Here is a 12,144-nt window from a genome sequence, read left to right as displayed (position 1 = left end):
TTGCTTGCAGAGCAAGCACTCTTACTACGGAGCCACCCCCTCTCCCCACCACACCCTTCCTTTCTGATTCTACAAAGCGAATTAATCTAGCTACCTATAGTGGAATCAGTGGGATTTGTCTTCCTTCCTTCCTTCCTTCCTTCCTTTCTTCCTTCCTTCCTTCCTTTCATTTAGCATTATGTCTTCGGGGTTTGCTCATTTTGTATGTATCAGAATCGTATTTCTTTGTATAGCTGAATAATGTTGCCATCTGTTTATTCACCATTGAACATTTGGGTTCTTTTTTTCCCCTTTGACTGTGTGAGCAGCAATGCTAAGAATATTGGTATAAACATCTGCTCAGGTTTCTGCTTCCAATTCTTCTGGTGGGGGGTGACATTGCTGATTTTTATGGTGAGTGTCCTACTTAGAGTTTCTGTTGCTGTGATAAAACACCATGAGCAAAGCAACTTGGAAAGCAAACAGTTTATTTGGCTCACACTTCTACATCATTGTCCATCACTGAAGGAAGTCAGGACAGGAGCTCACACAGGGCAGGGACCTGGAGGCAGGAGCTGATGCAGAGGCCGTGGAGGGGTGCTGCTTACTGGCTTGCTCCTCATGGCTTGCTCAGCCTGCTTTCTCATAGCACCCAGGATCCCCAGCCCAGGGATGGCACCACCCACAATGGGTGGGCTCTCCCCCATTGATCATTAATTAAGAAAATGCCTTACAGGCTGCATTCAGCTTGATCTTATGGGGGGCATTTTCTCAATTGAGGTTCCCTCCTATCAGATGACTCTAGCCTGTGTCAAGTTGACATAAAACTAGTCAGCACAGTAAGTCTTATCTTTCAGTCCCTCCGTACTGTTCTGTAACGATTATATTTGCAACCTACGCAGATTCTAACTTCTCTGCGTCCTTACAAAAACAAATTTTATGACGGTAGCTGTCTTAATAGGAATGAAATGTTATCTGGTTTATTTATATTTTTTAGTAAGATGACTTAGTAGTTGACATCATAAATTCTGAAAGGGTTCACTTTGGGCATTACAGAGCCCTTGAAATGAGCATGATTGATGTATTTTTAAAACTAGTTCCCAAGTTTCCATGTGGTTACTATTTGCTGACAGTATATAAACTGTATCTGGGAATGAGATGTTGCTTTAACATGAGAGCCCGACTGAGAGGCTCACTAGTTCTTTCGTGATGGCTGTCACAGATAAGGTAAATGATGATGGAGATGCCCCTCGGGGTGTATTAAGAAGTCAGCAGTGACTTCACAGATAGAGGAGATCATGATCTACAGAGTTCACTACTGCCGAGTTCCATTTGGGAAATCTGTATTGGGCCTGAGTATTCAAAAAGTTGTAGCCGGAATTTTTAATCAGGATCAAGATTTCGCTCTTGTAGTTTGGAGAATAGTCATTTGATAAATTCCAGCTAAGGCAGAAAATTGTACAAAGCATCCATTACACATTCCACAGAGCCATGAGGAGTCTGGAGAGTGTGTGTTTTACCCACTGTGTGGGAAACGTTTTTTAAAGGGATAGATGGGGAATTATGAAAGGCCACCTTGGTTAGAAGTACTGATGACTTAATGGACAGATTTTTGGGTCCATTGGTTTTTGTAGTCCCAGTCCCAGTAAGTGGAATGGAATGATTTACTGAAAGCCATTGTATATTACTGTGAGGGTAGTCTTGGGTGGGGACATAGTTCAGTCTGACCTAGCACTGACCTAGCATGTTTGAGGTTCCAGGTTCCATCACTAAGAACCAAGCATCTTGTCATTACCAATTGAGCATCCCTAATCCTAACATCTAAAAGGCTCCAAAATCCAAGGCTGTGGTTCATTGATAGAGTGCTTGGCTTGCTTTCATAACACCCTGGGTTCAATCCCCTGTACTGCCAAAAAGTCCTATCAGGAAGTTATGATTTGACCAAGCACTTCACAAACTATAGAAAGGACTGGTAACACAACCACGGAAACAAGAAGAAAGACTTGTAGAGTGTTTCCTTAAGCAGTTGTTGTAGTCAAGCTGTACGTATAAGACAGAGTAACTACATTGTATGTGTGGTTTCACTAGCCACTCAATGCTGATACCCTTGCACAGCCTCTAAGAAGCGAAGCTACTCTGAATTACTTATGTGAACTATATAACTACCCAAATGCTGTGGTATTGAATAGTATTTTGTTTATTTCAGAGTTTAGAGGGACATTTTGGAGATTATAACATTAATCATGCTCTCTCTGAAAAACAAAATACTAAGTTGAGGTAGAAGGACCTGCCATATTGAAGCATCCAAAGTCTGCCTGGGGCCAGTCAGGAAACCTGTCCATCCATCCAGTGGAGAAAAGGATGAGGCTTCGGATTGCATCTGATGTTTTTAGTAGACCAACTACTCTAACTTCCTGGAGAGTTATAGTTTCCCCCACTTGCTAACAGTAGTACAGTAGCTCCAGAGTTTGATGTTTAGACTACATTAGAGACATCTTTTCATATTTGGGAGGATTTTTAGTTGTGATTACTGAGTATTTTATTAATAAATTCAAGCATGATTGTGATTCAGTATTAAAGAATTTCTATAGAAAGCCATGAGCCTACTCCCCTAGCTCCGTGTAACCCTGCAGGTAGCAGGGATAGTTGATAATCACCCCATCACAGCCTTTTCTCTACTTCAACCCACCTCTGAAGTCACCTCTGCACCGGAGCCACCTGTGTGTTGGCGTCATTTGGCTCTGCCAGTCAAGACTCAGTAAGGACCACAGGAATCTGGTTTCTGGAGGCAGACAGTTTGCCTCCTTATTTGTGGATGACTTTGGACTAAATACGTGATTTCAGAGTCTCAGTTTCTTATCTATGTCAGGGTTACTGAAAACTAAGTTCCTACCTCAGTGATTTATTTTGAGGCTTCAACATTTGAAGTATTGAATGAAATGGCATTAGTTTTATGGTTGCCTTTTAGAGTTCATCTTGGTTGAAGACCAAGTAATGAAGAATAACATTCTAGAAGCTGAGGTGCCTGCCCTATTTTGCATAGAGTCAGCACCCTGTGCCAGTTAGGGAGGACTTTGACGTTGGACAGCCTGGCCACTGACGGGCCTTCTGACCTCCCCCGAGTTCCCAGGCTCCTGTGCACTGCACCAAACTCAACCATAAAGTGAGTTTCTTGAGTCCCCATGGATTCCCTGCTCTGGCGGGCTTTTCTCCAGCCCTCAGCATGGGGAAATGTGGCCTAGTAGAAGAAGCCAGCAACAGGCCTTTATCCCAGGATGGTTGGGTTAGCACACACTTTTGTTCTCAAAGTCGCCGTGACGTTTTTTACCTGAAAACTCAGAAACTGGGTCCTGAATTGTATTCACGCAGGAATGGAATGTCTTAATGATAGATTCTAATGGTTTCTGAGCTTTTATGTATTCATTTTGGTGAGTGTTCCTCAGAATCCTTCGTAATCTTGACTGAACCGGTCTTAAGACTTAAGCTATGGTAGGAGGGGCACCGTCCGTCACTGGAGGGGACGTGAATAGAGTCGAAGGAAGAAATGTGGATCAGTTTTCAACTCAGTACCACTTGATTTTCATTAAGAAAGTGTTTTCATGTTCTCGTGGTTGGAAGAGTTCGTCATTTTTAAAGAAAATGTTTGGATTGTCAACAGTAATTTAACACCGAGAAAGTAATTTGGAGCTAAAAATGGGTGGCATTAGAAGGCGTTTTATAAGTCTTGTGTCCTTGGCTTTCCTGAATACTCCCAGTGAAGGATGCAGGCTGGATGCCTGGTGCACAGCACTTGACAGCGTGCCGTTCAAAGCCGGCATTGTTGTCAAACACAAGTGTCCTGAAGTGGGTGGATGATTCTGGAAGGTGGTAACTGCAGCTCTGAATGCTGTCTTCTCTCTTCCCAACAGGAATGAATTCATCTAAAACCAAACTAGAACTCCAGAAGCACCTGACCACGCTGACCAATCAGGAGCAGGCAGCCATTTTCGAGGAAGTTCAGGTACAGTGCCCTGTAGTGTCTGGTGGGACGGTACCAGGCAGTCTGCTTGTGCAGTGCCCTGTGTAGGAAGACCCTCAGACCAGGGGACAGAAGGCCTGGGTGTGGGTCCACGTGCTCGCCTCTGTTCCCTGGGAACTTCTGTCAGCCTCTTGCCACTCGGGATTCCATCTCTCACTGTGGGAGTCACAAGATATTTGCGTATATGGCTTTAAGCATAATTGTTCTCAACACTTGTCTTTCCATTTTTGAAGATATGTGTCTAGAGCCATGTAATAATAGGAACCCAAAAATGAGAGCAGAACAAAACCACCACATAGAGAAGCACCCTCACAAGCTGCATGCATTAAACCTGGAAGGCCCCTCTCATCCTGCTTGCAGCTGCTGCATCTGGGCAAACCAGGCCCAGTGTGTCAGCCAGCGATGGCCTGGTGCTGAGCATCTCTGATGAGCTCACTCGACAGTTTTCATGTCTGCGGAGCAGGGAGCCATCTTGGTAGTTTCCTGGTACTTTTCAAAGGCAGCAAGTGTCTCCACTAGTGACTTGGCAGGGTCTACAGTTAGAGGGTGATTACACCACACAAGCAGGGAACTGAGTGTGTTCTCACCCCTCGTGGGGGAGGCCATGAAACGGTATGCTTTTCTTTCTGGTCTTTCAGTAAAGTTCTCTAATTCCCTTGTTCTTCTGTAGGATTGGCATGCATTTTAGAAAGAAAGAATAAGAAAGGTTGTTTGTTGTTGTTTTAATTTCACAAATGGCCTTGAGGGTTGTTTTCATAATTTTTATTTGCCTTTGTGTTTTGTTGAGACTCACAACTTTGCTTCTCATTCTTAATGCATTGCAACTAAAGCCAAGGCCTTCAGTACCAACCCGCTAAGGGCGTGGTACTACCAAGTCACTCTGGGAGCATCATCCTGGCAAGCACAGAAGACTGACTCCCTTCCCTAATGCAGGTTTCCACTTTGATACAGACAACACCATGGTGTTTTCCCTAGACAGTGTGATGATGCTCACTCAGTATGTGCAATTCCCAGAACCCTGTCCTGCGGTAGTGATAAGTCTAATGGGTATGATCTCGCTCCTCCACAAACAAGGAGACGCTTGAAAAAAGCAGATGGTAAAAGTTCACTGAAAAAGCAGAAGCGTCCGGCTGGTATTGCAGAGTGCAATTTAGTATTCTCACAGCTCTGGAGTTTGCTCTCTCTGAAGAACAGAAGTAGCCATGCTGTTCACTGTCCTGGAAAAGCCAGCTCATCCATTACCCTCCACCAGTGCAAACACTGGCTTCTTTTGAGAGATACAGTCTGATCTTTTCTGGTGATGTATTGATGGCCTTCCTGCATGGCCCATGGTTTTTTCTAAAACATTTTATAGGCTCAGTCACTAATCAGTGGTGGGTGGTAGTTACCCTACTAATGTATTTGAAGATTCACAGTTCAAAAAGGTCATATAAAAATGGGATGTAGTCTTTCCTGGGGGGGGGTAATTAATTTCTGAAAAACCCTCCCAAAGGTCAATTATATAAGGCCAGTGTAATTACCTTTAAAATTCATACTTATTATTTTTTCATTAAAAAATGTATATTATACTTTGCTTCTTTTAGGAGAAAGCTTAAATAATAACTAAACAAATGGAAATAGAGATGATGGCCACAGATCTTGAGCCCTCAGAGTAAATGATGGCAGATGGGCACTGGGATATTAGCCTTTCATCTCCTAAAAGAACCAACAACACCACAGAACTACCTTTCATTTACAAGCTTGAAGTGTGTGATTTTCAGACATACCTAGGGGATCGTCTGTGCCAACGACAACACAGATTCCCTTCTCTTCTCATGTGCCTCACTCTTCGAGCACCCCAAATGCATTGGCCATCTTCAGCAGAAGTAACTTCCTTAAAGCTGACACTGCAGTGATAATAACAGAAATAAGGGTTCAAAGTCTTTAATTAAATATCAAGTGTGAAATCCAAGTAAAGCATGTCTTAAGTGACTTCCTTGGAGCACCTTAGACTTTTTCAGTATTCTGACACTTAACTGTCAGTATCAGGATTTTTTTATGTTGCTTTTATGATACTGTAGAAGACACTTGGAGAAACAAGGTTAAGAAATAAATTAACCTTTAGCAAGAAGTTGGCTGTTTTGGGTTGTTTAAATTGATGGAAACACTTATAGAAAAGCAAGCAAATGTATGGTCTTTGTACTTGTGGAGTCAGCACCAAGGTTGAGCATAGAACCTTTTCTTTCCTGATAAACAAACCTCATTTTTACAACCTCCTCCCCCACCCCCGTAACCGCCATCCCAGCTCCTCACACCTCTGATTGTGAACAAGCAAGTTAATTATTGACCGCAAAGTGATGCTACTCAACTTGATTCATAATCATTTTCATGATTGTCACTCTGATTAATGAATGTGTATAAAACTTGAAAGAAGTTTAGCCACTGTAGAGAATGCTGAAACCACAAGAGAGATTTTAGGGTGATGACACATCCCTCATCTTTTTGAATGCAGTAGGAGGGTAGCCTCTCCATATTTCACAGTTGTTTTGAGGAAGTATTTATTTCTTGACTTTGTGTGGCACTAGATCATACATTCTGCTGCACTGCAGGGATTGCCTTGGGATGCTTAATGAGTTCCAGTGAGGTCTCATGGCTCCTGTTGTCAGTGGGCAGCAACTGCAGTACTCTATCATGCCTGCTTGCGATTTCATTGTCTGCCCATGTGAATTGTTTGTCCCGCTCTCTCTTTATCTGTCTGTCACCTGTGTAATTGATCAACTTGGGTCAGCTAGTTGGCAGTAAGTGCCTCTGCTGAGCCATCTTGTCAACCTTTAAAACTTGCCATTTAAAATGACCTTTTTCTAAGGAAGAGCATGTCGGAAGTCTGGATTAAGGCTTCCTTTGTCTTTAATGCTCGTGACTCTAAGGATAATACCACTACTGATCCTTAGTTAGCTGGGGAGAAATTTGCCAATAATGGCATTGACCCAGACTCTACTGCTTGTATAGCTGATCTGTTTGTCACTCTCTTGACTTGTTAAGGGGCAGGCTAGCAGTGTGGAGATAAGTAGGAGGGCTGGGCAGTGGAGCTGACAGTCTTAGCAAAGCTCATGGATCAGATACTGTGTTTCTCTGAGGTAATTTGGGTAATTGGTTTTGTTTATGTTTATAATGCAAAGATTTGGGAGCTAGAGGAGGCCATAGTCTGTTAGGGGAAGCTAGACAGAATAAATTGGTTTCTGCAAGTAAATAAAATGTACATGTGCTAATTTGTAGAAGGGTTTACCATCCCTGCTAACAAATTAAAAGCCCTGGAGAGGATGTTAAAAGAAAAAAGGCTAAAGTGGGGAAGGGGAGGGAAAGGGGAGGGAGGGGAAGGGGGGAGAGAAGGGGAAGGGAGGGGAGGGGAGGGGAGGGAGGGGAGGGGAAGGGGAAAGGGAGGGAGGGGGGCCAGCATGAGAATCTGACATGCAGTTTCTCATACCTGTTTCACGGGGATGCCACCCGGCTGTTGATCTCGATCCAATTGCTGTGTTCCTTGTAGGTCCTTAACCTTAAGAGCCTATAAATGTGTAATCATTATGACTTCGGGTGTTTACAGAGATTTTGAAAGCTGTTTATTAACTATTTTGACCGCCACTATCTGATGCTAAAAAATTTGTCTTGTAAAAGAGCATTAAAGATCATCTCGTAAATCTGGCTCAGGGTCTGTTCTTTTAAATAATTGCCTCCACTCTGAGGGTCACTGGTGCCCCCTAGTGAGAGCATTGAGGAAAAGCACCAGTTACTAGGGGATGTGTTAGCAGCTTTGTTGACAATTAAAGATAAATATGTTTATGCTTCTGTTTTTCTTTTTCTCCAAAAGAAATTGAGGCCAAGAAACGAGCAGCGAGAGAATGAATTAATTATTTCTTTTCTGAGATGTTTATACGAAGAGAAGCAAAAAGAGCACAGCCACATTGGGGAGCCAAAGCAGGTACGCAGCTCATGACCCCTCGCACTTGTGTGGGGCCACTCTACACGAAGCCTCTTTTCCTCCGTCAGCTTTGTTTTCATTATTGCACACAAAGAGAAATGAGGGAGAGTTAGTTGTGTTAAAGATGGCGAGCCGTTTCAGTCTGCACTATAGTGGCTTGTAGCCACGGCTTGGATCTAAAGAGTTGTATGACGTGGGAAGCTGGTCTTCATTGCCTTTGTCCAGCTGCCCCTGGGAGTACATTCAGGGCCTTTAAGTTTCTTGTTGTATAAATGCTATGTAAACGTGTGACAGTGTCCTTGGCCTCCCGGATGCGGCGTGGGGAAGCCTGGCTCCGTGTCATTCAGTCAGGACTTCCGTTATTCCATTTGGATGACGGGGTGCTATCTCCCCCCATGCCTGTTCCTGCCAGAAACTGGGACTTCCCATCTCTGCAGACTCTGCCTTCAGGACCTTCGAGTATGGGGTCCAGCATACATGTGTCATGGACCAAGTCCCCTGTTTCTCTTACTAATTCATTATTAATAGCTTCAACCCCTGAGCATTTTATATTTGCTGAAGTTACTGATATGGAAAATCTAGAAGGGAAAAAAATCAGTGAACGGCCATCAGGTTCCTCAGCTTTGTAAAAGTGTACTTTGTTATATTTTAAACCTGTTCCAGACACACATTCCCACGGCAGAGAGCTGTGCCCTGTGCTCCGCTCCGCACAGGCTCCTTTGCCGTCTGGTAACTAACCCGGTGCTGTTTCACTTGGGCGCAGGCTTAGCAGCTCCCTCCGGTTGGTGTCTGCTTGCCAGTTGGCTTTGGCAGTCAAGTTCTTCTCCGGAACTGTTAGAGCTCTTGTGGTCCCAGAAACTGCTATCTCATTGGAGTGGTGGCCTGACCCCTTGGATATCAACTGTGCCCTGAGCTCTTGGCCTCAGTCTGCAGCCAGCCCTCCCGCCCTAGCCTTTCGGGGTCCTGAGCCCACCTCTTTCCTAGTGGTATGGCCCCACCCAGTCAAGCTTTCCAGTGACTTACTTCTCTTTTTCACTTCAGCTGATTTATTTTACACAGACACTCTCACGTGCACACGGTCGCATGTGCACGCAGTGCGAACACACACACACACACACACACACACACACACACACACACACACACACACACCCCACACAGCCTTTTAACACTTTGTGCCACAATAATATGACTATTTTTTCTTTGAGTCAGTCTGACAGGAAAGTGATAATTTTAAAATCATATAACTGTTAGAAAAAACAGAATGAAGCACTTATTTATAGTAGTAGATGGAAGTTTTGACCTAAGTACAAATTAATTTTTATGAACTCAAGGTAATACCTTTATGATTTGGGCATAGTTCAGCCCCTTGGAGAAATTTTTTTAATCCTTGTTTCTATTTTCCAAACGCGAGAGACTGATATGAAAGAGACGGAGCTTCACAGTCAGGACTGGCATTTGTAGTATATCATGCTTATGAGCTATCCCATTCAGTTTACAGACACTTTTTTTTTTTTTCTTTGCTATGTAGAACAGATTGGTCTTGAACTCACAGCTATCCGTTGGCTTCTGCCCCTGCGTTCTGGGTGCTAGAGTACAGGCATGTGCCAATATACCTGGCTACCACATCATTTTTAATTGGGTAGTAAAATACACATTTTAGAGTTGAAGTATGAACAGACATGAAGAAACTTGCTAGTGAAGGCTAAGTATATTATTTTAGTCATAATTTTAATCAGGCACATGTTCTCTACAGGGCTGTCTGACAAACATGTCTCTTCCATCATCTCTTAAGCTGAGAATTCATATTTCCTACTCAGTGCTGCTTGCTGTCCACTAGGAGAACACAGGGATAAAAATGTTAGTGTTCCTTGAAGAAATATTAAGCTAGTAGCTATTCTTCTCACAGATGTCCTAATTATGAATAATATGTGGAATTTATAAAAGTGAACAATTAATGTAGCTCTTATCAGACTGTCGCTCTTATCTAAACCCCTACTTTCTCGCCTAAACACTGGAGGGGTAGAACATTCATCAGTGAATTGGGATTTCATTATTCCAGAGAAGGCAAAGAGTCTTTGAATGTTTGAAAAAAAATATAAAAAAGTTTTTGCTTACTAGTAGTAGGAATTAGGCCATATCCACAGAGCATTGTGTATCCATCAGTTTGGCAGAACTATAAGGATGCTGACAGTGCCCTAGCAGGTTGGTCCTCACGTGCTGATGCTGAGGCTATGAATTGGGATCATTTCTGGGAGATACCTGCTGTTGGTGATAACCTGGCATTGCTGCAGATGCTTGGTGCCTGTGACCAGCAAGGGTATCCCCAATATTTCCCTTGTAGAACCTTCTGTGTGCATGCTTAAGGAGCTGTGCATGAGAGTTCACCGTGTCCTCATTCACAACAGCAAAAAATAAATAATAAAAATAAAAAAAAATTGAAAAAGGGGATAAATATTTAATAGTAGGGACAGGAATAGATTGGTTGTACAATTCAATAAAACTGTCTTTGGGCTGAAGTGAATGAACCAAAAAACATTGTTAGCATGGATAAATCTCAAAAACAATATTGGGAGAAGAGAGATAATTGCATAGAAATTTGTGCAGTATGGTACTTTTTTATTTTGCATGTCTAGTGTGTGTGTGTGTGTGTTGTGTGATTTAAATCTAGATTCTACATAGAGAAAAAGTGGCATTTGTCTTTCTGAATCTGGCTTATTTCACTTAACATGGTTATCTCCAGTTCCATCCACTCCCCTCAGGTGATGTAATTTTGTTCTTTTATATGTCTGTAGTGTGTGTGCATCACATTATCTCTTATCTATCTGTTAATGGGCACCTACCCTGATTCTGTCCCTTGCTCTTGTGAGCAGTACTGCAGTAAATATGGATGTCACGGTGTCTCTGTGTATGATGGTTTAGTGCATGCCCAAGAATGGCCCAGCTGGGTCACATGGTAGTTCTCCTTTTAGAGTTCTGAAAAAACTCCATGCTAACTTCCATAGCAGCCACACAAATTCACATTCCCACGACCAGTGACACCTTTTACCTAGGTGTTTATTTGCATGCTAGGCAGCATATATTTGATGGATACATGTATGAATTAATATAATAAACACCAAATTCAGGGTACTGGCTGACATGGTGGGGGATACTAGTGGTCGGGAGGTTTCAGTGACGTGTAATGATTCCTGAGAGCAGTCGCCGGAACATAGGGTCTCGTCATACGTGATAGTCATGGAGTAGGGACAGAATGTGTTGGTATTTTGAGTGGTTGAGGGCTTGCTTGCTTGTCTTTTTCTGAACGAATTGTCATCCATCAGGAAGCAGTCAGGTAAGAGTCCATGTACAGCTGAAGGTGCGGATTGTGGGAGGTAATTTTTTGGCAACATCTACTTGTTAACAAGTAACATTACATATTTAGCGGCTGTCATACTCCACCGTGCTTTTGGTTTAATGTCGTGTGTAGCTGAGAGAGGGAAGCCAGGTTTCAGAGGAGAAAAGGGATCATGAAATCACAGGGGTAAGAGAGGAAAGGGGGGAGACAGATGCTAAAAAGGGACAAAGTGTGTGACAGGAGGGTGGATTCAGTGGATAAACTTAATTTTTAACTTCCCTGAAATGCCCCACAGGTTAAGTTATTGCTTTATTTTTAAAAGGTTGGCAAAGTAGTTTCTGTCTCAGGTCCTACGCTCAGTGCTTGCCTCTCTCCCTCCCGCTGTAGTCTCATAACACAGAGATGTGATTGGATGATTACTGCTCCCAATTTACCAGGCTCTGAGAAAATGGGGATTGTGCACAAGGCCACAGTTAGGAAACAGCAAGGTTCTGATTCAGTCGCGTAGCCTAAAAGGTAGCTAATTAGACTGGGTGGGAGCACATCTTCTCAGTTTATTTCAGACGGCGAAGTGTGCACAGGCCTTGCAGGCATGTCACTAAGGAGCACAGGGGACCCCAGGCCCCCAAAGCGATGGGTCCCACAGGGTTCGTGTACTCAGAAGGGTGGGAGTCAACTTTTGTTTCTCTTTCTAGACAGCACAGGTGGCAGCAGAGAATATTGGGAGTGAACTGCCCCCCAGCGCTACCCGGTTCAGGCTAGATATGCTGAAGAACAGAGCAAAGAGGTCCTTAACAGAATCCTTGGAGAGCATCCTGTCCCGGGTAGGTGGCATCCTTCCCTCTCACTTCAACT

At 43.4% G+C, this 12,144-nt stretch overlaps 1 protein-coding gene across 2 annotated transcripts in view; it reads left to right on the top strand.

Moving 5' to 3' along the window:
• Tbc1d1 (TBC1 domain family member 1) overlaps nt 1-12,144 on the top strand; it is a 175,767-nt gene that overhangs the window by 98,388 nt on the left and 65,235 nt on the right. For both annotated transcript variants that reach the window (XM_051174030.1, XM_051174031.1), the window contains 3 exons: nt 3,888-3,979; nt 7,842-7,952; nt 11,985-12,113. In XM_051174030.1, the coding sequence (XP_051029987.1) occupies nt 3,888-3,979; nt 7,842-7,952; nt 11,985-12,113 (332 nt within the window). The remainder of the gene's footprint in view (nt 1-3,887; nt 3,980-7,841; nt 7,953-11,984; nt 12,114-12,144) is intronic.

The sequence above is a fragment of the Phodopus roborovskii genome, unplaced genomic scaffold, assembly GCF_943737965.1.
Source record: "Phodopus roborovskii unplaced genomic scaffold, PHOROB, whole genome shotgun sequence".
NCBI classification, from domain to species: Eukaryota; Metazoa; Chordata; class Mammalia; order Rodentia; family Cricetidae; genus Phodopus; species Phodopus roborovskii.
This window is presented reverse-complemented; position numbering and strand designations above follow the sequence as displayed.